This window comes from Monomorium pharaonis, chromosome 8, assembly GCF_013373865.1.
Source record: "Monomorium pharaonis isolate MP-MQ-018 chromosome 8, ASM1337386v2, whole genome shotgun sequence".
NCBI classification, from domain to species: domain Eukaryota; kingdom Metazoa; phylum Arthropoda; class Insecta; order Hymenoptera; family Formicidae; genus Monomorium; species Monomorium pharaonis.
Window position 1 is genome coordinate 9,341,174 of NC_050474.1, and position 27,894 is coordinate 9,369,067.

Here is a 27,894-nt window from a genome sequence, read left to right on the forward strand (position 1 = left end):
GTGATTCGTTTTTCTTCCGCGAACATCACAAAAATGTATCGCCAGATAAGAGTCAATCCCGAGCAGACTCGATTACAGTGCATTGTATGGCGTGATGACCCCAACCTTGATATATAAACCTTCGAGCTAAAAATGGTTACTTATGGTACCGCGTCCGCTGCCTGCTAGATCACTGTGATATCTAACAAAAATTTACTCAAGGAAATTTCCTTCGGTTCACAACGAATAATGCGCGATTTTTACGTGGACGATCTTCTGACGGGTGCGGAATGACGATCGAGGAAGCATTAAAGAATGAATTAATAAAAATATTAAATCGCATTATTTCAGCTAAACTAATGGTAAGTAATTGTTAGATGGTATTCAGGATAGATGCGATAACGAAACAGAAATTGACGTAGAAGCGACGCGTATTCTTAAAATTCTGTTGAGTCCGTCGGCGGACGCCTTTTGTTTTGCCATTAAGCTGTCGACTTTCTCGCAGAGAGTAACAAAGCACGTAATTGACGAAAGTCGCGTGATTGTTCGAACCACTGGAATTGCTTGGACCGATCATCATTGTTCCCAGCTAAAATTACATTAAAACGAAACAGTTCCTTTGCATATGTGTAGCAGATGGACCGAATTAAAAAATCAATTAAATTGAACGATATAAAAATCCGCGATTTGTCGATATGCGACAAGCGTTTCCCCATTCAGATACACGTTTTTGTGATGCCAGCCAACGGGTATATGACGCATGTTTGTATGTTAAGCGACAGATTAGTGACGGTGAATTATCTGTCGAGCTATTATGCTCGAAGACCAGAGTTGCGCCTCTTAAAACCATCTCCATTCCTCGTCTCGAGCTCTGCTTAGCGGTTCTTGCTGGCAAGGTTGTGGAGTAGGGTGTGTTCCACCCTCGAGACGAAAATTGCTAAAGTCTATTTGTGGTCAGATTCCACAATAACATTACGGTGGATTGCCTCATTTTCGAGGAAATGGTCGGTATTCGTCACAAATCGTATCAGCGAAATACGGCGGCTGACTTCGGTTTCGGATTGGCAGCATGTGTCCTCTTCCGAAAATCCCGCCAATTTGCTATTTCGGGGAGTAGATCCGCAAGACATCGTGAATAGCGTGTCGTGATGGCATGGTCCTGAATTTTTGAAAGCGAGGGATTATGGTCAGAGATCGACGCATTTATTCCAGAAACCGAGATGTCTGAAATGCGATAGACGTTCGCTGTTGTTATTTATGTAATGATGACAAATCCGATCTCAGAGACTATCCACCAGATTTTCAAATTTAGATAGACTAAAGTCGTGGTTTATTGTCGGCGATTTATTAAACCGCGAGCTTCTCAACGAAGAGAAGCAGGCAGGGAAGTATCATACGAGGAAGTCGAGCGCGTTGCACGCACTTTGTAAAATAGTGCAGTCAGAAATATTCCCAAAGAAATTAGCTCAGTTGAGGAGAGGGGCGACGATTGATTCCTCCTCGTTGATTTCATTGTCGTCTTTCTTGAACGATTGCAGGTTGTTGTGAGTCGGAGGCAGGCTAAAAAATACAGTGTTCGCGGGACGTGCGTCATCCTATTTTGCTACCGAAAAATCATCATTTTACTAGGCTTATTATAGAGCGAGAGCACGTACGTAATTTGCATGCCGGGTTACAGGGCACCATGTCAGCGGTCAGGCAAAATTTCTGACCACTATCATTGCGTTCGGCAACACGGAAAATTATTAGACGATGTATTGTTTCAGATGCAAACTGATTGCGTCGCAAGTGAAGATGGAAAATTTACCGCTTTTCCGGGTGGTGACATCACGACCATTTTTTAATTGCAGGGTTGACTACGCCGGTCTTCTGCTAGTGCAAGAGGGCAAACGTCGAAACGCGCGAAATACTACGCGCGAAAGGCATACGTGTCTGTATTTGTGTGTTTAGCCACTAAAGCAATTCATCTTGAGCTGGTGAGCGATCTAACGACAAAGGCCTTCTTAGCCGCTTTTAAACGTTTCATTTCGCGACAGGATAAGCCGTCAGTAATGTACTTTGACAACGGTACAACGGACAGCTCACGGAGCTGCACGAGTTTTGTAATGCGAACGAGAAACAAAAAGAAATAAGGCAGTGCTGTTGCGGTTCGGAGATGTGACATTTTATTCCACCGGGCGCGCTGCATTTCAGCAGTCTGTGGGAAGCGGAGGTAAGGTTCGCGAAGCATAATCTTCATCGTATTGCGGGTAACGCGCATCTCACTTTCGAGGAATTGCAAACTGTTCTGTGCGAAATAGAGGCCGTACTTAACTCACATCCGTTGACGCTGCTGAGCTCTGACCCGAATGATTTAAGTTATATGACACCAGGACATTTTCTGATTGGTGACGCATTAAACGGGTTTCCGTTTTCATGATTTAACTGACGAAAATCGAAATCGACTCATACGCTGGCAAAGAGTCGAACAGCTCCGCCAACATTTTTGAAGTCGGTGGAATCGCGAGTATCTAAATAATTTGCAGCAGCGACAAAGGAGAGCAAGGGCGAACAGCTGTCGATCGGCTGAATGGTGCTCGTAAGACAGTCTGGAATGCCAATGCAGTAAATACTTAGAATGCCGATGGAGTAGATACTCCGAGTGAGCGAGACGCATCTTGGATCGGATGACGTCGTAAGATCGGATACTATAATTACATCCAAGGAAAACATCATCCGATCATTGTCCAGGCTTGCGATATTGCCGCTGGAGGAAGACAAGTGAGCCACTTGTTCGCGAAATGTCACGAAAATTAAAATTTTAACGTAGAATTTTGTAAACTAAAAATTAAATTACTAATGACGACGACACTGTTTAAATAATGTTTCAATATATGTGTCGTCTAATTATTTGCATTTATGTAGCTTTACTTATTATTATTTATTTATTTATTAATCATCCATTTCAATTCGTTCGATCATTATCATTTATACTTTCATTATTTATATCGCCTAGTCTATCTATACATTACGTACATTATTATTTATATCTATGGTTTATATTATTTATGTGATGACAAAATTTAATTATTTATTGTATTCTAATCATATCAATCATCAATTGTTACAAATTTGAAAGACACAGTCTTCCAAGGCGAGCGGTGTTTCGTATTGCTTTAAATGAAAATACATTCATTGACATGGAGAGTGAAAGTCTATAGCTCCAACGGATAAACATGTACACAGGCACGGCGTGTATTTGTCTCAGCTCAGATTTAGTTTTAAAACGAACTCGACTTAAGACGATTTCGCGTCAGACACTCCTGCAAAGTTAGTTGACTTGGTACGAATCTCTGCCCGACCGATCTTGTTAAAATAAAATTCGAGATAATTCCAGATAATGACCAAAAAAACATCTTTAATTATTTTCCTGTTCCGAAGTCAGCGATTGTCCTCATTATAATCAACCTGAGGTCAGTGCCTTTCCTCGCATCGAGCGTGGAAGCAATGCCCGGGATTTATACGCGAAGAAACAAACTGAGAGAACAAGAAGACTGCCAGACAAGATTTTTTTTAAACATTTTATAATATAAATTACTCATACAAAAAGTTTCAAGAATAATTATTTAAATCAAAATAGTACATCATTTTTTTGACATATTTATTAAGTGCCCACTTTGAATCGCAGGTAAACTGCCACATCAACTTTTTTAGGTATTTTATCTTATAAATGATTAATAAAAGAAATTTCAACGACGATGATTTTGGCCAAAAATGCTATTATTATAAAACGCTCCCACCAAGTATTATTCCACTACCTACATGCCAGACCTGCCATTTACTGATGCAAAAGACGTATATAAAAGGAAAAATAGATTTTAAAATGTGATGAAATGAGTCACTGAAATCTGTCGTTAGCTCTCGGACTATATGAGTCATTTTCGACGCAGCGGCGCTTGAAAATGAAACGTGTGTAATGGGAGAAATAATTACATCTTTTAGTTGCTTAGTTGAGAAACAAATCTTGCTATCAGAATATCTTTTTTCAAGCATATGTGTATCGTTAGAAACAAGTTCTGTGTGCTCTTTGGAGTTTCCCGCCACCACTAAAATTCCGAACTTAGCGCGTTAGGGTCTTTATAGTGGTCTTTCACCAGTAGTCCTATGCACTATTCTCCCTCTTATCTCTCAACCAATCACTCTTACTAGATTTAGTTAACTTTATTTAGATTACTCTAACTGTATTTATTTGATTCCTCTCTTATGAATCAATCACCTCTGTGGTGGTGCGGAATAGTACACGACGGGTCTTGTTTCTAATGATACATATGCACAATATGTTTGAAAAGAGAGATTATGATAGCAAGACTGGTTTCTTAACCAAGCAATCAAAAAATGTAATTACTTCTACCGTTACACACACTATTTACACACACACACGCGCGCGTGTTGACACGTTAATTTTTATTTTCAAGCACCGGTGCGTAAAAATAGAATTGACTTGGCAATTACAACTTTTAATCGGCATATGCCTTTAGCTATCTTTTGACAAAGTTTGACCTAATTCGTATAAAATCCATTTTTCCCTACAAAAAGTACGAGGTCTTTTTGTATCTACTTTGAAATTTTTTTAGTACATATAAATTCGCTAAATATAAATAAATTTAAAATATTAATTTTTACTTTGAATTCATGTTTAGCACCTCAAAACTCTTAAGTACAAGCTAGGTATTATAACAATAATTTTGGCCTAACATTTTGGCCGTCATATTGGGGTCCGCCATTTTGAATTTTATTCACTTTGTTGACTTTGTTCAAAAAACCCAATTGTGGTATTATTTTTATCACTTCTGTCATAACACCATATCTGAGCGTGCAAAATTACTATGACTCACGAATTTGATCGCTAATCATTTAAAAACTTATAGGTTCGACATTTTAGAATTTACAAAGAATAAAAAGGAATATAAAAAATATAAAGAATAGGACAATTAAAAAAACAAAAAATGTTTTTTAGCTTTTTAAAAAAGGTAATTTGTTTATCTATTCGTTTATCTGTTTATCCAATACATAGAAAAGTGTTTTTGTTATAATTGATGAGACTTTTCCTTAAAATTGTGTAATAAATAATTTTCTCGCCCTAAAAAAATTGCAATATTTTAAGTTTCATTCAAATTCAATTTAATTGAAAAATTTCAATTTTGATTTAATTTGATTTCAAATATATTGGTAAAGATTCAATTCCATTTAATTTCGATTACATTATTATAGATTTGATTCGATTACATAAATGTTCAATTCACACACTTCTAACTCAAATTACAATTTTCAAAAAATACCTTAAAAGACGGCGATCCATAATATATGGGTACAGAGCCAACGATAAGCGGCCGCCACAATTTTTCCGTGATATAATCGTCGCAAATTGCATTTTCAAAGGCTATAGTAAACTTGTATCTGGCCACAAAGGACAAGAATTCATGATCGTTCAAAATATCGAGGTAATTGTTCCTCAATCTAAAACAGACAGATTTTGCCTATTGACACTCATCAATATTGCTCAAATTAGAACTGTATTGCATTTAAAAATATGCAAATCGAGATTTTTCGTTGAATCGAAAAAAATTTTTTGTTTCCGAATTTTATTTCAAATCCGTATTGATTACAATAGACAAAATTTTTTGAACAGAATTATTAAAATGTACTTTTAATTTAGGATAAAGTTCCAAATAGGTCGAACCTTCAATTTTTTTAAAACCATATATTCTTTTGAAGGGCTCCGCGCGAATCTCTCCCCGTATTTTTTCCTAACTCTAACCCAACTCAATTTTAAGTCGCTGTTTTGCCACAATTTCAAATCTGACATCATAACGTGGTCAATTGGACCTCCATGGCCATTACGTAATTTCACTTACAAAGTAAAAAGGAGTGGACCTTGCTTTGTGTTAAAAAGTAAAAAGTAAAAACCGCATAATTAAAAATTAAATATTTTGAAAAGTCGTTTCCGTATATTCGCTTTCGTGACATTTAACTACATTTAGTAAATACTATATGCCTATAAAATTTCATAAAAATCAGAGAGGGTCGGATACGGAAGTTCAGCCTTGAAATTAATTAATAAAACTGTGTTGGATGAGTTATATAAAATTTTGAACATTTAATATTGTTTTTTTCAAAAAACTATTGTCTTTGTAGCAAAAATCAATGGGATATAAAATGTACATTTTAATGAAATCTACAACTTTTATATGAAATATTTTTTGAAAGGACCCCGCATAATTTATATAAAAAAAAGCTCGGTTAATTTCCTTGAATTTTTTATATATTGTAGTACTTATAGCCCTAATAAAAAATTACAATTTGTGCGATCTTTCTATGTCTCTGCGCGCGTGCGCAGAGTATCACGAACATTTATACATGCAGATATATGTGTAATATACATATGCGAGCAAGTTGACAAGTGCAAACGCACGCAGTAAACCTTAAAATAGCAATTTTCAAAAATTTTTATCTCCGAAACTAGACATAGAAAGGTCGCACAAATTGTAATTTTTCATTAGGGCTATAAGTACTACAATATATAAAAAATTCAAGAAAATTGACCGAGCTTTTTTTATATAAATTGTGCGGGGTCCTTTAGCATGTACAAAAATAAAAAAAAAAAAAAGATTTTTATGGGTATTTAATATTTTTCGCACGTGCTTTATGAAAATAGCACAAATTTTCACTATCATATTCATAATCAGAGCGCCAAAATACGTAAGTATACATAGGTTCAAAAAATCAGAGATCGACCTTTTCGGAACTTCATCACATACACGCACGCACGCACGCATGCACACACACACACACAATGCAGATAATAAAAACATTTCTATAAATAATTGATTATATAATAGAGTCATTTTAAATATTTTATAAAATTGTCAATATATAGAGAGAAGAAAAGAGGGTTATAAATTATCATTTCGCTTTATTTAAATATTTAATTTATGTAACTATGGCTGCGTTCTAATATTACTGCCTGTACAGAAAATTTATAGTTACGTAACGGAAACTATGATTTTCAAGCCCAAATTTATAGTCATCACCACTCTGCACTCAGTCGCCGCCATCTTGTTGCTTTTCGTCCGTTCACGTTTCGAAAAACAACAAGATGGCGGCGACTGAGTGCCAAGTGCCAAGTGTTGACGACTATAAATTCGGACCTTAGTACTGGCAGTAATATCGGAACATAGCCATACTTCTTGTTGATACAAGTTTGTTATCCATACCCTGGTGAAAATGTAAAATCGGAGCATAAGTCGAATATAAAGGAAGAGTAATAAAAGCGTTAACAAACATTCTACGAAGCGTAAATTGAAGCGTTAACACTTCTTTTACATTTCATTGTTTCAATTTACGCTTCGTAGAAGGTTTGTTAACGCTTCTATTATTCTCCATTCACATTCGACACTTACGCTCTTACTCTCCCTTTACATTTGACTTACGCTCCGACTTTACATTTTCACCAGGGTAGAATTTCACCAATCATTTTACAAGTAGAAGTTCTTCAAATATACAAAATATAATTAATACTTACAAGGGAACCTCGCGAACTCGAAAATTCTGATTTTAATGAAACTTGGCATAAATGTAGAGGGGGTAAATACATGAATTTAGAAATTTTTCGTAGCTGCCCAAAAACGGTTTAAAAGGGTGAAGCCACCCTTTAAAGATTAAGACATTTTTCGTTTTCTCGATATATCTCATAAACTAAACAAAATATTAAAAAATGTTTTATACAAAAGTTTTACAATAAAAGTACTTCTATCTAACTACAGTAATTAAATTAAAAAAAAAATTTTTTTAAACAATTTTTGTTTAATTTAAAACAAAAAAATTTTTTTTTTAATTTTATTAATGTAGTTAGATAGAGATATTGTTACCATAAAACTTTTGTACAAAACATTTTTTGATATCTCCAACACTTTTCGAGATATATTGGAAAAAGCAAAAATCTGCTCTACACTATGCACTGAAAAAAGCTTGAGAGAATGCGATAGCACCGCGACGGAGAGCGTTAAAAAATATTTTAAAGAAATTTTTTATTAAGATTTATTTATAATATTAAATATAATATGAGATACTAAAAATATAATAAAATAAAATAATATAAAATATTTTGTATAATATAATAATATGTAATAATATAATATAATAATGTCGCACGTGAATGCATGCTGATGTTAGTGAGAGAAAAAGAGTAAATAATATTAATATAATATAGTAATATAATAATATAATATAATATAAAATATTTATATCCAGATTTCTTGGTCCGGATCCATTAGCGGTGACATGCCAAAGAGTCGACGCAGATTGACGACATCTGCCAATCCAAATCGGCCATATGATTTGTCAATTAAGGCATTATTTCGCTCTCTGTCGATCTTGCGAAAGTATCGTGTCCAAAATGTTTTTCTTATATTGATAAATCCATGTATGTGAATGTTATTGAGATATATCCATGTCTAGATACAAAATTAATATATTTTAGTGTGGCATTATACATTGTGACGTGGTAGCTCAGCTGCCACGGGTAGCAGCGTTCCTCCCCCGTCACAGGCTGCGAATTCGCGCCGTACGGGGAAAATAGGCGAGAGGCGAGAGGGGATCTCCATGGGGAACCGCGACGGGCCTAGCGAGCGTATTATTAATGTTACATATTTTTGGTTTCTTTGCGCGGCGACTGCCTCTCGATGGAATTCGGCGAGAGAGCGAGAGAGGAAGAGAGAGAGCGACGGCGATGCGGGGAAGGAGGAAGGACGCCACCGGTGCCCGGGAGAGACGAGCACGCGGCCCGCACGGGAACTCGGCGTGGCCCGGGAAAGCCACGGCCGGAGCCTAAAACGGCGGTGCCCGCCAACGTCACGAAGGAATATCTCGGAGGGCTGTGGAGGAGCCCGGATGGGACCAAACGCATCGGGGGAGGCGTCAAGTCCTCTCGCGGGGAGTGGAGGTCGCCGCGTGCGCTGCCCCGGCTCGGGAGGTGGCCCAGCGGGAAAAGGAAAATTTCGCGGGGGCCTGCGAGGCCCTCGGAAGGATTACGGCGCGCACGTCCCTGCGTACGCAGGACTGCGTGCCTTGCAGCAATTGGGTCGCGGCGCGAAAACAATGCGCATGACTGAACGGGGGGTCGCGGCGTCGATCCGGGATCGACCGCGATCCACCCCGCTTTTGCGTGTGAGCGTTCTAGGCGTAAGGTCGCGTGCTGTGCCCCGAAAGGCGGAATTATCGGTGTGGCGTGTGCGAGGCCTCAGCGAGGGCGACGGAACGAGCCTGGAGACGGGGGAGGACCTCGCCTGGACTTTATCGGTGAGGTGGCCCGCCAGAATAGTTTTGTGTGAGCAGTTGCTGGCTAGCGGGGCGTCCCCGCGTCCGTTCTGCATCCGTTTTCGTGTTGGTGCGTGATTCGCGTGGGCCGCGGGGCGGTCATACATTCGCGTGATTAATTGGGGAGTTGGCGGATGCAAGCGGGCGGGACGTCAACGCGCCAAGCCACGGGGAAGACGGGTGTAGCGACGCTCGGGTTCCGTCGGAGATTCCCCTCGACCGTGTGCGCCGCAAAGCCCTCGCGCGAGCGAGTATTGCGTCGCGAGTAGCGGGTGGACGGGACTTCCGGTTTCGCGACGGGGTAAAGTGCGGCAGCGGCCGGCGATTGCTTTGTGACCCTCATGAGCCACGCGGTCGGGATCTATAGTTGCCGGGAGTGTCGGCACGTGCGAACGCCCGAAATTCATTGTGCGCGGGAGATTCCACCGCCCGTCCTTGTCGGCCGCGTGCCTACCGCGGGAGCTTCCCGCGTATCGTTCGCGTTTCTTTTTGGTCTAATTCGCGCCGTGGCGCCGCATTGTCGGAGCGTCGCATGCCGCGTCCCGTGAGATTATTGTTTCTATCTGACATTTATTTCTAATAAAGTTTGTTATTTGTTAAGCTCGGAGTCTAGTTTTTTTTTGGTGTGTCGTCCACCACTTCGTGTTACCGCAGTCGCCTGCTCCCTTACAATTCACCCCGCCCCTCTACCGTTAGGCAGAGCTGGTCGAGATTGTCGCGCGTAGATTGAGGACACCTTGGCGTATCGATTTTCGCGAATTGACGCGTTGTCGAGCGCGTCTGGCGCCCAACAATTTCTCGCGATAGCGTGTGGCTGAGATTCGAGCGCGACAAGCACGGCATCGGGGGTATCGGTTACCCCGCCGGTCTTATTGTTTTTGCCCGCGGCTTTTCCGGTCAGGAAAAGTCGTGACAACATTGAACAACAATATACTTTGAATCAGGGTAATGAAAATGCAAATTATTATATTATACAAAATATTATTATTTTATATTTATTTTATTATATTTTTAGTATCTCATATTATGTTCAATATCATAAATAAACCTTAATAAAAAATTTCTTTAAAATATTTTTTAACGCTCTCCGTCGCGGTGGTATCGCATTCTCTCATGCTTTTTTCAGTGCCATACTGTAGAGCAGATTTTTGCTTTTTCCGATATATCTCGAAAAGTATTGGAGATATCAAAAAATGTTTTATACAAAAGTTTTATGGTAACTGTTGAAATAAGAGATGCGTGGTTGTGGAGTAAGTAAAGATGTTATGGGTTTATAATTTTGGTTAACACACTTTAATTGGATACAAATTTGTAATACACTGTTAAGGGCACTGCGTGCCGTCACCTGCGAGTACCAAATTATATCTGGTAGGCCCAACGCTTCTCTCGCCACGCTCTGACTGTACAGTGATACCCAACCTGTACAGTGACGCTCTGTCAAACATTTATTTTCACATGTCTAAATAACTAAATTTACTCGTAATTCAACATATCTCTATCTAACTACATTAATAAAATTTTGAAAAAAAAATTTTTTAATTTAATTACTGTAGTTAGATAGAAGTATTTTTATTGTAAAAGTTTTGTATAAAACATTTTTTTAATATTTTGTTTAGTTTACGAGATATATCGAGAAAACAAAAAATGTCTCAATCTTTGAAAGGTAGTTTCACCCCTTTAAACCGTTTTTGGGCAGCTACAAAAAAATTTCTAAATTCATGTCTTTACCCCCTGTACATTTATGCCAAGTTTCATTAAAATCAGAATTTTCGAGTTCGCGAGATTCCCTTGTTAGTAAAGAGGGGAAAAAATTACGGTTATAGAACTTGTAGGAATATAGAACATTACCAACAAATATTCTCAAAATCATCTTTATTTATAAAAAAAATAAATCAATTTTTGAAAAATACAAAATGGCCGTTTTCAAAATGGCAACTAGAATAGATGAAAAACTTATTAAAAACACTTTATTTATTGATCAGGTGGTCCAAATTCATTCGATTTCCATGAAAATCGATATCTTATTGGAGTTTTTTGGATCACTTGTGAATACTCGTAATCAGATTTCTAAAATTCAAAATGGCGAATCTAACATGACGGTTGTACTCTCTTCGCATTTTATAGAATTGATCACTAAAGTATAGGTATACTAAAAGGGTCACTGATATATGCCATAAGCGGAATGAGGGAAAGACAGACTGCTATCCAAGTCTCTCTCTTTTTACCTTCTATGCATACGCATAATAGTCAAAACCAACATCCGTCGATGAACAAGAAAGCGCTAAGTAAGGTCTTCTTAAACATTTTTGATCCAAGTTTGTATTAGTGCGTGTCGTAACCATAGATTTATACTGAATATAAGTCTATGGTCGTAACATGGTCATATCTGTAGTTATTAAAACTGTAATTCACATACACATACTATGTGAATTACAGTTTTTAATTGATCAGCCGACTGGTCGTCGCCATTTTCGATCCAAATAGCTTGAAGCAAATGCGAAGACCTTATTTAGCACCCTCTTGTCCGCCGTCAGATCTTGGTCAAAATCAAAGAGTAAAGAATCACAGGAGGGAGCATTTGGTTTTAGCTATGGGAACGGATATGCTATATATATAAAAATAGTTAAAATTGCCGCTCACGCATACATACCATGAAAACACAGTATAGAAAATATGCTGATGCGCATATCACAAAAACAGTGAAGATGGTTGCTCGACTACTTGCTCAGTAAATCGTACTCTCACTATCGTTCGCTCCTGTGATTGTTTACTCTTTGGTTAGAATGTTGTATAGTCTCCATTCACCCAGAAGCCAAAACAGGTTTTTGCTTTTTACCTCTCTTTTCGAATGCACTATGACTCATTCGAAAGTAGAGTTAGTAGAGTATGCATTGGCATCTCCTTGTAAATGGATCAGATGTGATGCAAGAGTGAACTTTTTTTAAGTTTACTAACTAGATTGTACGATAAAAATAGGTGGCCCTTTTGAGTATCATCTATCCTTCTCTCGCGTTTCGACCATCAGCGCTATTCCATATATCTATTTTGATTATTAAAACTGTCTTCGAAATTAGCTTATTCAGTTATCAAGTATTAGAATAACAACAAAAATAAAAATTATAAAGATTTAAAAAATTTTAAACTAAAACATAAAGATAAAAAAGGACAATGTTAGAAATCGTCGATTTTCGGCCCCACTTGCAAACGGAAAAAACCTATTCCATGTGATTTTTAGACCCATATACAATGCGAAAATACAGCTCGAAAGCGGGAAATCCTGGGGAAAACTTTTACCAAGTAAATTTGTATGTCAAAAATGACTTTGCAGGGTGCTGCTTTCGTGAGTCTAATGTCTACTGAGACATGCTAAGTTTATTTATTTATTTACTTGTTTTATGGCCGAGAAAGGTTATTTACATAAGTTACAGATCAGTTTTTGTCTTCCTATGTCATTGGTAACTTATCCAAATACTGACCGTGTAATTAATTGTTAACATACGCGCCAGCACAAGCACGATGCGACTATTACCGACATCTGAGCTTTTCTTCGCTTATTTCTTGTCTGAATACTTTTTAAAATCATGTATATAATCAATTTCATCAGTCTTGAGTTTCAAAATACATTTTAAACTCTAATACACTGAAAAAAAAGTAATATATTCAATAAAATATGTTATTGCGGGCTGTCAATTACAGATATACTCAATAATATATGCTATTGCAGTATCAACATTGTACTTGCATTAATAACAAATATTATTGTATTGAGTATTTTATGTAATTGGCAGCCCGCAATATCACATATGTTATTGGCTATATTACATTTTTTTCTGTGTAGAGACAATGGAGTTAGAGCAAAATGTTTAGAGAATTTAATGAAAATGAGATATGATAGTTTTTACTAACTTTTGTCGAATCATTTTTGTTGGATGGAATTTGAAATATAGACTATTAAGCCATTTTCCATGCTTAATTTTAAATACTTACTCAATTACCATATTAGGTTAGTTGAAAATATGTAATGGTGAAAACATGGAAAAAAAAGTTACCAGGCAAACATTATTAATTCTTTTTACAAACTATCCATTTTAATTATTCTTCAACATAGATTAAAAACAATGTAGATTCAAACAATGTCTTTTTCTTATAAATATTATATGTTTGTGATGCTTTTGAATAGAACATTATCTGAGTATAAAATACTCACATTACTGAGTGATTCAGTCTCACTTTAACATAAATGAAAAGCAGCATATGTCTATGGTATTAACTATTCATACCCACAAACAGCACACAATATTTATAAAATATTTACAAAATATTTATAATATTTACTTTAAATCTTTTATAAATATTTTTGTGACTTTAGATTTGACAGATTATACAGATTATAAGATTTATCATAAATATTATATACAAGTATTTATGAAATATTTATAAATATTTACAAAATATTACTACAAATCTTTATTTTTTTCAATTTACTATAAATATAAAAAAAATTTAGTTTATATTTTAATATGTTAAATAAAGATGTTTCCTTCATATACAATATAAAATATGTATAAAATATTTGGTATTTATTCAGTTTAGGAGAGGGAACTCCGATGACTTTGACCTCGACCATATGTTATCAAGGTCACCCTCTTGAGTGACCTTCAAAAGATTTTAGCCGTCGCTTGTGATTCGTCAAAAAGTTATTGACAAAAAAAGTTTTATAAATACGACACATAATTATTCAGTATAGGAGTACATCACATGGGTCTGCGACTTTTCACGCGTAGCGAGGTCTATCTTGCCCTTGCTTACAGAGCAAAATGACGTCCATAACTGTATTTTACCACAAGGGTTTGCGACTTCAAATTTGAAATTGTGACCAAATAGCGACTTTAAAATGTTTGGGTTAGGTTAGGTTAGGTTAGGGCCCGACTACCTGACTCCTGGCCCTGATGGAATCCATGGATTGGTGTTGAAATGCACTTTTGGTCCTCTTATAGAGTACTGGAGGAGGAGTTTTAATTTATGCTTAAAAGAGGGCTTTTTTCCTCGGAAATGGAAAAAGGCAATCTTGACATTAATAAAAAAGCCTAATAAACAAGATGGCTTACCTAACTCCTATAGACCGATATGCCTTATCAGTGAGGCCGGTAAATTCTTCGAAAGGCTGATTGGATATAGAATGGTGAAGTTCTTAAATGAGACAGGAGGATTGTCGGATCGGCAGTTTGGATTCAGGAAGGAAAGATCCACAATTGACGCCATTAGAAAGGTCAGAAGTATGGTCGATAAATGGATTAGTGATGATTGGGTAGTAATAATGATTAGCTTAGATATCTAAAACGCGTTCAATTCATTACCGTGGAAAGTTATACATGAAGCAGCTGAAAGGAAGAATTTACCGCCCTATCTACGGAGAATTCTTTATGCATATTTAAGTAATAGGATGCTAACTTACATTGATGGTGAGGGAAATAAGATAGAGAGAAAAGTAACGTGTGGAGTCCCACAGGGCTCTGCACTTGGCCCCCTATTGTGGATTATGGCTTTTAATGCTATTCTGGAATTGCCCTTACCGGAGAATGTTGAAACCATCTGCTTTGCAGATGATACTTTGGTTCTAATAGCGGATAGGGATATTCGAATAGCGACATTGAGAGCGGAGTTGGCTTTGGATTCGATCTGCAATAAACTCAAGAAAATGGGCCTAAAAATGGCCTCAAACAAAACGGAAATAACAGTTTTTTCGTGTAAAAACTCTAATGCCTTGTTGGACACAGTCATCAGAGTTGGTGAGTCACGGACTCGGGCATCAAATAGTATTAATTACCTAGGGTTAATCATTGACCAAAAGTGGACATTTGTCCAACATTTCAATAAAATTCTACCGCGGATGGATAGCGTCGTTTCGCTGCTTTCTAGGTTGATGAGGAATTTGAGAGGGCCAAGCGAGAGGTATAGGAGACTCTATGCTAGCGTGGCCCACTCAATTCTAATGTATGGATCGCCGATATGGGCAAACGTAATATACAAGGAGCGAAGGGTGAAGCGAGAGATCAGGAGGATTCAGCGGAAGGTTGCGATTAGAGTAATTGCGGCCTATCGAACAGTTTCGTATGATGCGGCTTTGCTGCTCGCGCCTTCTACCGGCGGATTTAATGGCGATGAAATTTAAGCGAATTTACGATAGGATTAAGATAGAAAGAGATGAGGGCCGTATAACGACCCAACTAGGTAGGAAAATGATACGAGAACAGGAAGAATTAAATGTTATGGAAATATGGAGAAATAGGCTAGAGGAAATAAGACCAAGTGAATCAGGAGTAAGGGTTAGGAATGCTATTCTACCAAGTTTTGAAATATGGATGGATAGAGCAGGGGAAAGCCAGCTAACATATAGAATGACCCAAATCCTGACTGGACACGGCTGCTTCAGCGGCTTTTTATTTAAGATCAAAAGGGAGATCTCTCCACATTGCCGTTTTTGTGGGGATGATGTTGATGACGCACAGCACACTCTAGAATACTGTGAGGAGTGCGCTGAGCGACGCGCAGAACTTAGAGGGGTTATTGGAGATGATTTGACTCTCAAGGAAGTGATTACTGCTATGTTGAAAGATGAGTCTGGCTGAGCAGCCGTGCTCAGTTTTTGTGAAGGAGTTATGTCTGATAAGGAAGAGGAAGAAAGGGTTAGAGAAAAAGCAATAAGACAGTTGATGAATAGCAGAAAATAATTATATTCATTGGCGAATTAATAAATTCGCAATCACGTGCAGGGGGATAGGATAACTATCCGGGGCTTAGCGCACCCCCACTCCCGAGCTAAATAGGGATTGGCTGGCTTTCACCGGCACTAATGCGGGGAGGCATATGGTAGTAGTGAAAAAATAATTGAGTTTTTCTGAATGAGGTAGAGAAGTTTGGTCTTCGCAGACCGGAACCCCTCTTGATGAAATAGCCATCAGCTAATGCCAGGAGGGATTCTAATAGGTCTGTGTTCACCGGACACGGTTGTTTCGGTGATTTCCTGTGCCAAATCCGAAAGGAGGACACGGCTCGTTGCCATCACTGCGCGAACGACGAGGAGGTGGACACCGCGCTCCACACGCTAGCCACGTGGGAGCGCGAGCGCGATGTCCTAAGGGCAAAATTAAGGCCCGGCGAGGACTTGTCCCTCGGCACGCTGGTACGAGCGATGCTGGAGGACGAGTCCACGTGGGAAGAGGCCTTCTCCTTCTGCGAGACAGTAATGTCGCGGAAGAAGGCCGAGAGGGCAAAGAAGGGAGAGGGGAGTCCTCGCGGATCCCCCTTTCCGGACATTGGCGAAGTCGGAGCGAGGGGTGCCCGCCTCCTTCTCGCTGGCGTCGCGGTCGCCCGCCGGACTTGGTGGGCGGGGACCGCGACCGGGCATTGATGCCCCCGCCCCCCGGCCGCCGCCGCGGCGGCCCCGCTCGGGCCTCAGGCGGACCGCGGGAAGCAACAGGGGACGCCCCCCGGACGACGGCGGAGGAGGAGCAGTAGGTGCGCCGGCCTCGAGTTGAGTGCGAGATCGGCGTGCGAACGGAGTAATGGTCCGGGGGACGGGCCGATAGACACGGCCCTCCCCCCCGCCATTGAAACAACAAAACCCGCCCGCTGAGGGATGGCCGGACCGACCTCAATCGGCACGGGGTTCCCCCCTCTAAAAAACCAAGCCGCAGGCCGTTGGACGGGTCGAGGCCGGTGGGGCAACGTTCGCCCCCGCTCTCGACACCCCCAACGCGAAAGATATCCGGAGGACGGGACGCAAGTCCACCGTCTCTCCCCTCCACACGCCGTGGTCTAAGGGAAGAGAAAGCGGTGGTGGCCGGCGGAGACTGAAAACTACAGTCTCCCCCCGCCTCCCACGGCCAGTTCGGTCCGAGCACAAAGGACCGGTTGGGTGAGCGAGGCTCTCCAGTATTCGGAGACGTTCGTTTCGCTCGCCCAACGCGACGCGCGTGCCCAAGGCGCGTCGGCGCGGTCGGGCCCACCGGCAGTTATGCTGGATAACGATTCCCAGTGGGTCCCCCATATCGCGCCGTCAAGGCCATCCGAGGTGGGTTTAGTGGGTACTACGGGTATTGCACGCGATCGGGAAGGACTTAGCCTCCCCGATCGCAAACCCGTGAGTCCCACATAACCCCCGCCCGTGAGTCATCGGCGGCGGGGGTATGCGTAAATGCATTCCTACCTCGTAAAAAAAAGTTTCTATCTCGCAAAACAAAAAAAAGGTTAGAAAAAAATCTCCTTAAGGGCGGCGACCCGCTCGGCGCTGGGGGCATTCGGGGGTGATATCTCCGGGTATCACCGGCGCCGGGCGGGCCGCCGCCACTCCCCCTCCTACTCTGTTCTCCCTACCCCGTATTCCATCCGTCCTTTCCTTTTTCACCCTCTTCATCCTCATCCTCCTTTTCTTATGTCTCTAATCCCTATAAAAGTATTGGTAATTGGTCTTGGTGACTGCGTAACATTGGAACTCGCTAATAAATTGATTGGATAATTGGATAGTTGAATACGTAATCCAACTAAACTAGGAATACAGATTATGACAGAAAATGACTGAAAATAGCTAAAATATAAGGAGCTAGAAGAGTATCATATATATTAATAGTAGATATTACCCGTTTATAATATGATAAAAGGAGAATTCCGTAGAATGGGGCAAGGGGTTTCTATCGAAGAAATAGTCACAACCAATACCGAGGGAACTCCCTTTTAGTAACCATTTGGTAGGATTAGAGGAGTGGTTTTTAGTGGGTAGGCTATGTACACAGTATCGTTAGCGATGTGTGTGCATAGAATCCCACACTACCCGGGTGTACGGGACCTCGGGTGTCTTCGGTCTGTTGAAGATTATGTCCATGAAACATATCTCCTACAGAACCGAGTAAGATTTTCCACTTCCTCGCGAAACAAAAAAAAAAGAAAAAAATCTCCTGGGCCGGCGCCCTGATGGCAAAAAAGAATCGAAGAAGTGTGTCGCTGCTCCATTCCGCGCAGCGACCCATGGCCATCAGGGCTGTGAAGGCGTACCGTACGACCTTCCACGCAGCAGCGACGGCCCTGTCGGGCATGTCTCCTCTGGATCTCGTCGCGCGGGCTCAAGCCCGCGTTTATGAGCGGACGCGGCAGATCCGGGAGGGGGGCGGGACGGTGACGGACAGGGTTCGTCGCGTACTAAGGCTCCGGGCCCGGCGGTCCTTGATAAAGAAATGGCGCGTGCACCTGAGTGGTCCGAACTACGCGGGTCAATGGACCGTCGGGGCCCTAGCCCCGGTGCTGGCGGATTGGCTGGACCGGGGCTGGGGCAGAGTGTCCTTCCGGATGGCGCAGGTTTTCACCGGACACGGATGTTTCGGGGAATTCCTGTGTCGAATCCTGTTCCGAAAGGAGGACACGACTCGCTGTCACCATTGCGCGGTTGACACAAGTGAAAAGAGGAACACCGCGCTCCACATGCTGGCGATATGTCCGGCGTGGGAGCGAGAGCGCGGTGTCCTACGGGCGAGACTTGGGCCCGGTGAACACTTGTCCCTCGGCGCGCTTGTGAAGGCGATGCTGAGGGACGAGTCCACTTGGGAAGCGGTCTTCTCCTTCTGCGAGACCGTTATGTCGCGGAAGGAGGAGGTCGAGAGAATCAGGAGGGGAGAGGGGGGGCCCTCGCGGGTTTCCCCTCCGGATATCGGGACTGTCGGCGCTAGTGAGTCCCAGATGCGCACAGTAATAACGGACACAGCAAGCTGAGTGAAACGGACACAGTAACAAACGGACACAGACCAAACGGACACAGTAATAAACGGACACAGTGCGAAACGGACACAGTAACAAACCGACACAGACCAAATGCGCACAGAGCGAAACGGACACAGACCGAATGCGCACAGAGCGAAACGGACACAGTGCAAAACGGACACAGACCAAATGCGCACACTGCACATGCGTACGGACCAAATGCATACACGGAAAGTCGCAAACCCATGTGATGCAGTGAATGCTTTGCACGTACACACACACACACACACACACACGGGGGGGTGCAAGAAGGGCCTTCGGCCCTCCTCTCGCACCCACCCCGTCCAAGTCGCTAACCTATGTGGACTTTACTCTGCTTGCAATGTACATGGATTGCATTTGGTCCGTGCGCATTTGGTCTGTGTCCGTTTCGCTCTGTGCGCATTTGGTCTGTGTCCGTTTGTTACTGTGTCCGTTTTGCACTGTGTCCGTTTCGCTATGTGCGCATTTGGTTTGTGTCCGTTTGTTACTGTGTCCGTTTGTTACTGTGTCCGTTTATTACTGTGTCCGTTTGGTCTGTGTCCGTTTCACTCAGCCTGCTGTGTCCGTTTATTACTGTGCGCATCTGGGACGCTCCCGTCGGCGCAAGGGGAACGCCCCTCCGTCAGCGCCGTGGTCGTCCCCCAAACCGGGTGGACAAGGGCCGCGACCGGGCCCTCATGCCCCTACCCCCTGTGCTACCGCTGCCGCGGTCTCGCGCGAACCGGCGGCGCGCCGCGGGAAAGGGTCGGGGGTATCTCCCTTCGGATAACGGGGAACGCGTAAGCGCGTCGGTCGCGCGTAACGACGACGCAGCCGGGGAGACTGATCCGGGGGGACGATAGAGGCTGGCTGATCAATAAGGCTCTTCGGGTGACATCTTTTTGGACACATAACGATTGGACACCGCTTGATTGGACACGCATGATTGGACACGCACGATTGGACACGGCTCGATTGGACACCGCACGATTAGACACCGCATTATTGGACACCGCACAATTGGACACCGCATTATTGGACACCGCAGTCTTCTAATAAATAACATTTATATATCATATGACAGATTATTTAACCTTAGAAACATCTAGTAAAAAAAAGCTTCGATTTGCCAGAAAAAAAATTAAATTTTAAATGTCTATATACGTATTTTTAAGAGCATCTCGTTTTGCGTGGAAAGTTTCAAACCTATGTGGTGCAGAAAATGCTCGCACGCACACACACACACACACACGGAGGGGTGCAAGGGGGCCTTCGGCCCCCCCTCCCGCACCCATCCCGTCCAAGTCGCAAACCCATGTAAACTGTATTAGAAATCTGCATACACACACGTGAATGTGTGTGTGTGTCCAATTGTACGGTGTCCAATAATGCGGTGTCCAATAATGCGGTGTCCAATCGTGCGGTGTCCAATCGTGCGTGTCCAATCGAGCAGTGTCCAATCGTTACGTGTCCAAACGGGATATTCCCAAGCCCTTTCTCCCCCTGGACCACAGATATATTATTTGCCCGCTGAGGGGACCCGGCTCCGAAAACAATGCGGATCGTTTCCCGTTCACCCGCAACGTAGGCCGCTGTCCCCACCATCAGAACATAACGCGGGCCGTCGAAATGACCCGGACCCGGGTCCTCCCGACTAGAGGGTTCAACCTCCGGAGAAGTATACTTATTTATTCCCCCCTTCTCATCTTTCCCCCCTTACCATTTTGAAGGAGAGAGAGTAGTAGGGACGGAGGAGATGGCGTTGTCTCTCCCCCCCTTCGCCCCGCTTGTTGGCCGTGCGAGTCCGTCCGCCCCACACCAACGGGGTGAACTGACTGGGGGCGGGGTGGTCGTAAGTGTCTGCCCCGCCTCTCCGGAAAGAAGTGCGTTGCTCGCAAGGCACGCTTGCGTGGGGGACCTCCGGCAGTTATGCTGGACAGCGATTCCTGGGGGGCTCCTCGTTGCACGCAGTTTCGGCCATTTGAGGTGTTTAGTGGGTAGTACGGGTATTGCACGTGAGCGGGAAGGACTAGCCTCCCGCTCACAAACCCGTGAATCCCATATAACCGTCGCTCGTGAGTCATCAGTGGCGAGGGTATGCGTAAATGCATTCCCACCTCGTAAAAAAAGTTAGAAAAAAATACGGTGAGGGAGTGCAGGGAGAGGAACGGAGTCCCTTCCCCGCCCACACGTTCTCTGCATTACATTTTGAGAATGACCAAACACTGAACTGAGAATGTTGTGACTGATGCATATATACTACAATTCTATCTATATGATGTCAGATAAAGTCACAAATCCATGTGGTACAATACAAGTAAGAAATTTATAATTTTTAAGTCTTCATTACTGATATAGAAAAAAATTAAATTGCACAATCACTGTTATCTATCTTAATTTCCAGAATATAAACTACAGGACAAAATTAAAAGAACAAAAGTTTGAAGTAACGCCATGTTCGTAAAAGTTGAGCAAAAAATCTGAATTTTTTATATGATATAGCCCAAAATGTTGACTTAACTCCTACAAAATCTTTCCGCTGTGGGTCCAGTAGTTTCGGAGTTATGCCCCTCGAAGCAACTCCCGGTCAAAAACAAAAGTTGCAAGGTTGTAACTTGGAAAGTACAGGACAATCTGAAAAACGAACCAGTAAAATTCGGCAATGGACTAAGCCGGTTCCGTAGTTGTCGCTCAGAGTGTCTCTGGTGCGCCCTGATACCCCCATCCCATTTTTAACCCTGATTCGCAACCCCTTAGGATTGACAGTGGTAACAACGTTTTGCGTCGCGTCCATCCAACCGAGGACAACTCTCTAGTACCGCTTGGATTTAAAACCGTTAAATGTTGAAGGTCTCATCTTTCTATGACCCTTACCATTCCGCGAGGGTGGGTTGGGCAACCACCCCTAACACTAATTAGTATTCGCAAATGTTTTTATGCGTCCGGAAAATTCGGAAATGGGCCGAATTGCACCTGTAAATGTCTGGCACTCCTTCCTAACCATGCATGAAATCTACCCCTTTTAATTTTTACCTGCTACTCCTTCAATCGAACAGCGAGTCACGGTTGCGCTAGGCTACAGGTGATCGCTTCAGAGCACGACTAGCATTCGAGATAAAAAAAATCCTTGTTCTCTCCAGCCATTTTCTTTTTATCTTCTTTTTGTATTTCTTTGTTTTGCTTTAACAACGTTTTGCTGTCCCACAAGCAACATAAAAAACAAAAAATATGGGGAAAATGTAAGAGATTATATAGAAAAGTAATGCGTTTTTTAAGGGAAACGAAAAGAGCAATTAGGAACAAACAGAATGCAGACAAAGAGTCAGCTAAAAGAGGCATGGAAGCAAAGAAAGATGCATATAGGAAAAATCTAAAAAGAGAAGGAAACCAAATACAAAAAGAGAAGATGAAAAGAAAATGGCTGGAGAGAACAAGAATTTTTTTTATCTCAAATGCAAGTTGTGCCCTGAAGCGATCACCTGTAGTCTAACGCAACCGTGACTCACTGTCCGATTGAAGGAGTAGCAGGTAGAAATTAAAAGAGGTGGATTTCATGCATGGTTAGAAAGGAGTGCCAGACATCTACAGGTGCAATTCGGCCCATTTCCGAATTTTCCGGACCCATGAAAGCACCTGCGGATGCTAATTAGTGTTAGGGGTGGTTGCCCAACCCACCCTCGCTGGATAGTAAAGGTAAGACCTTCGACATTTAACGATTTTAAAGCCAAGCGGTGCTAGAGAATTGTCCTCGGTTGGACGGACGCGACGCAAAACGCTGTCACCACTATCAGTCCTAAAGGCTTGCGAATCAGGGTTGAAAAAGGATGGGGGTATCAGGGCGCACCACTTTGAGTGACACCTACAGAATCGGCCTAGTCCATTTCCGAATTTTACTGGTTCGTTTTTCGCATCAGATTGTCCTGTACTTTCCAAGTTACAACCTTGCAACTTTTGTTTTTGACCGGAAGTTGCTTCGAGGGGCATAACTCCGAAACTACTAGACTCACAGCAGAAGATTTTGTAAGGGTTAAGTCAACACTTTGGGCTATATCATATAAAAATTCAGATTTTTTGCTCAACTTTTACGAACATGATGCTATTTCAAACTTTTGTTCCTTTATTTTTGTCCTGTAGTTTATATACATACATACACACACACACACACACACACACACACACACACACACACACACACACACACACACACACACACACAATATATATATATATATATATATATATATAATATATATTATATCACTTAATAATATATGAAATGCGTGATATGCATGTTTGCTAATCTATATGCAAAGTGTGGTGCAGAGAACTTGTGGGCGGGGAAGGGGCTTTACTGTCGTTTTGCTCTGTAAGCAAAGGGGGCGGGCAGGTGGACCTCGCTACGGGTGGAAAGTCGCAAACCCATGTAATGTGCTCCTATACTAAATAATTATGATTTGTATTTATAAATCTTTTTTTGTTAATAATTTTTTAACAAATCACGAGCGACAGTTAAAATCTTTTGAAGGTCACTTCCCAAATAGCACTGGATGTTTTAAGGACGTTCATTTTAAGTCCGATTCAGGTCCGCATGTCCAGGGACATAAAATGGACATTCATTGGATGTCCATTATTGGAATTTAAACGGATGTTCTATTCAGAACGTCCTGTGCTGGATATTTGATTTATATCCGCACTTGTATCTTATTTTTATATAATTTATCTTTATTATTTTTGTTATATATATACATATATATATATATATTATTTACAATATTTATAATTAACATTAATTTATAAATAATAATAAATTATATTATTTTTAATTTTTAAAAGGTTTATTTTAATTGTTCTATTTTTAGATATAATATGAAATAATATGAAATAATACGTATTATTTTTTTCTTTATTATTAACATTATTAATTATTGGTATTTTTTTAAATGTTTGTTGTAATATATTATTGTTTCTTTTTCGTTTTTTATCGTTTTGTTTTTTTGTTTCTTTTTCTTTTTTGTTTCGTTTTTTTTTTGTTTCTTTTTCTGACCAAAAAAAGGACACAGCAATTGGTCCGGGTCAAGAGCTGTCTCTGTCTAACCAGTAGCATAATGGTCGCTAGACAGAGAAAGAAATTGACCCGGACCACATCTCCTCTTTGTCTTTACGCCGGACACTTTTCAAGAGCTTTTTGCAGGAAATGCGCAGTCCATGCTTTATGTCGATGATTTTTACAAAATGTAGATTAATCCACTATTGCAGCAAGCCCTTTTATTGAAAAAGGCCCAAAAGAAATAATCAAACCATAATAGGTCCAAAATTTGGTTTATTTCGAACTTTCTATGAATGTCCGAAATTGTAACAAACGTATATCCCATGGACGTCAATTATAGGACTTTCTATGAATGTACAAAGTTGTGCCAAACGTATATCCTATGGACGTCCATCGAATGTCCGACGGACCTTATTTGGACTCTTAATGGACGTCCGAATGTCCAAAAGCGGATATCCATTGGACATACAATGGATGTCTTTGTGCTATCTGGGTTAGAAAGGTAACCTGTTACAAGTGACATACTCATACCGATAAAAAAGGTGTCAGTAGCACCAATGACGTAAGTCGGTCAGCTGCAGCAGTCAGCATCGAGCGCATTGCACGATGTTCCGCGCAATCTGCTCGACTATTAGCGCAGTGCTCCTTAGACTGCACTTGCTGTCTAAGCAAGATTTTGGGATACTGACCGATTTACGCCCTCACGCTATCCTCTCCTTCTCTCGATCCAACTATCAAATTTACAGATATATAAACCGCCAAAAGAAAGTGAGGAATGGATCAATCAGAAGTCGACAATCCGAGATAACACACGACACTCTGCTTTGCGGGGTCGTGTATCGCCGACACAAGACATTGTAATAAATACAACCACGACGTTCTGCTTTGCGGAGTCGTGGACAGTGCACTCATAGACGCGACACTCTGCCTTGTGGGGTCGCGATCTGTAAAACAATCGCACATTGTAAAACAGACATAATAATAAAAGTGTTCAAGACGAATGACGGTGTGAGTGACTAAATACCCTCCTCGCGAGATCTCTGGCAGCGATTTCTAACGTACTCACAACGAGAGGTACAACAGACCTTAACCCTCTGACTGCACACTGGGTTAGCCACACCCAGGCCGATTTTCAAACATGCGCCATTTTACAACGAGCAATAATGGGGAGATGAAACATGGGAGAGAAAAAAGGTAGGTGTCTCTTTTATCTTATGCGTGCTTGATCCGGTCATTACTCGCTTGGTGCTTGCAGCAGCGTAAATGGAAGTTTGATTCTGGGTGTGATACACCCAGTGTGCAGCGAACGTTACAAAATTGTGCAGAGCGGAAATTTGAAATGTAAATAAAAGTAATTGCATTCAACTATAAATTACGTTTTTTTAAATAAACCAAGTAAAAAAACATTAGTAAAATATATTTTCGTGTATGACAAATTAATTTTTGTATCCGGAAAAAAATTATACTCAAATTGAAACTTATGTATTCAAATTAACGTGATCCTTGTTTCATATGTAAGCAACAATATATAATCTTCTTAAAAGAATTTGAATTTCAAAATATTATAATTTTATTTCAATACTATAAATATTATTTTAAAAATATGATATAATTGTTTTGATAATTTTAGTCTAAAAAAATTATAATTAAAAAATACATTAACACACCCTCCTAAAATAAACTTCTTTGCGCGCTTCTTGTTTTTCGAAATTCAATAACAATATCCCTTGTCTGCTTAGTTTCGCGTTCTCCCTCTACTATTCTAAGTCTATTACTAAATTGCTCCGACATCATATTATTTAAGATCTTAAAAATAAATATGCACATATTGTAATACAGCCTTTGTCTTATGGTCATAAATTACAACGCTTGGTGGAGAGAGGGAGACAGAGAGGGAGGGAGCGAGGGAGGGAGGGGGAGTGAGAAATGTGGGAGAGGGGGGGGGGGGGAGAAAGAGAGAGTACAACTACAGATATGATCCGTGTTACGACGCGCACTAATCATTTCAATAAACCAAAAATGGCTAACCATGTGAAGACCAAAAAGTAAAGAATAACAAGAGGGACCATATCGATAGCGGGAATACGATTTACTGCGGACGAATGTAGTCTAACAGCCATCTTGAGTAGCCATTTTTGTGACATGCGCATGGTTTCTATAGTGCTTTCATGTGTTGTATGCGTGTATGTATGTGTGTCTGATATGTAGATGTATGCGTGAGTGTTCAGCTTGAGGACCCACTTTTATACACTCACCCGTAAAAAACGGGCCACCTAATTTTTCTCATATTTTTTAATATCTTTCAATAGCAACAACTCCGCCAAGAATTATCGTATCGAGATTAACCAAAGCTCAAATTATAGCTGAAACTTTTTTCTTGAAAACTACATAAACCGTAATTGAATTACAACAAACGTTTTATAAAATGGCGGTCGTTGAAGACGTGCTTAAAAAATGGGAAAAAAATTTGAATCGTTGCGTAGCTCAAGAAAGTCAACTCCCTTGTTTAAAAATGCATGAGTTTTTAAGCTTATTCATTTCCTAACAAATCCATCTTTGGAACATTTTTCTACGATTTTTTTAAACAGAGTTACATCGTTTTAAAAAAAAATGTTACAAAAACAACTTTTTCATTTAAAATCAGTAATTTATAAACAAACTGTCATGAAAAAACTTAGAAAAAAAATTAAATAAAAACTTCAAAGTTTAAAAATTTGTTTCTTTTAAAGGTAAACGATCAGATTTACATACGTGTGTGTGTGCATGTGTGCATCCTGCTCTTGGCATTACTCAGGATCAAAATCTATCAATGAAAAGATGGCGTTAAATAAGGTCTTTGCATTTTTGGTGAATCATTTTTGAGATGCGGAGTTGTATTAGTACGCGTCGTAGCACGGGTCATATCTGTGAGTGAGTCCCAGATGCGCACAGTAATAAACGGACACAGCAAGCTGAGTGAAACGGACACAGTAACAAACGGACACAGTAATAAACGGACACAGTGCGAAACGGACACAGTAACAAACGGACACAGTGCGAAACGGACACAGTAACAAACGGACACAGACCAAATGCGCACAGAGCGAAACGGACACAGTGCGAAACGGACACAGACCAAATGCGCACACTGCACATGCGCACAGATCAAATGCATACACGGAAAGTCGCAAACCCATGTGATGCAGTGAATGCTTTGCACGCACACATACACACACACACGGGGGGGTACAAGGGGGGCCTTCGGCCCCCCTCCCGCACCCACCCCGTCAAAGTCGCTAACCTATGTGGACTTTACTCTGCTTGCAATGTACATGGATTGCATTTGGTCCGTGCGCACGTGCAGTGTGCGCATGTGCAGTGTGCGCATTTGGTCCGTGCGCATTTGGTCTGTGTCCGTTTGTTACTGTGTCCGTTTGTTACTGTGTCCGTTTATTACTATGTTCGTTTGTTACTGTGTCCGTTTCACTCAGCCTGCTGTGTCCGTTTATTACTGTGCGCATCTGGGACGCTCCCATATCTGTAGTGTGATTGTATTGCTTTTGATGTGTGTAAATTACAGCATTTGAACTTATGGGTCGTTGCCATCTTTGATCCAAATGGCTTGAAGCGAATGTGAAGATCTTACTTAGCGCTATTTGTCCATCAACGGACCTTGTTCAGGATCAATGACGTGGATGTAGCAGAAATCTGATCCCGCGTGCGTGCGTGTGTGTGTGCGTACGTGTGTAATATTTACGTGATCA

General features: G+C 41.2%; 1 protein-coding gene across 2 annotated transcripts in view; it reads right to left on the reverse strand.

The window, feature by feature from the left end:
* LOC105835097 (alpha-(1,3)-fucosyltransferase 10) overlaps positions 1-27,894 on the reverse strand; it is a 113,034-nt gene that overhangs the window by 43,382 nt on the left and 41,758 nt on the right. For both annotated transcript variants that reach the window (XM_036290968.1, XM_036290967.1), the window contains exon 6: positions 5,298-5,475. In XM_036290968.1, coding sequence (XP_036146861.1) covers positions 5,298-5,475 — 178 coding nt within the window. The remainder of the gene's footprint in view (positions 1-5,297; positions 5,476-27,894) is intronic.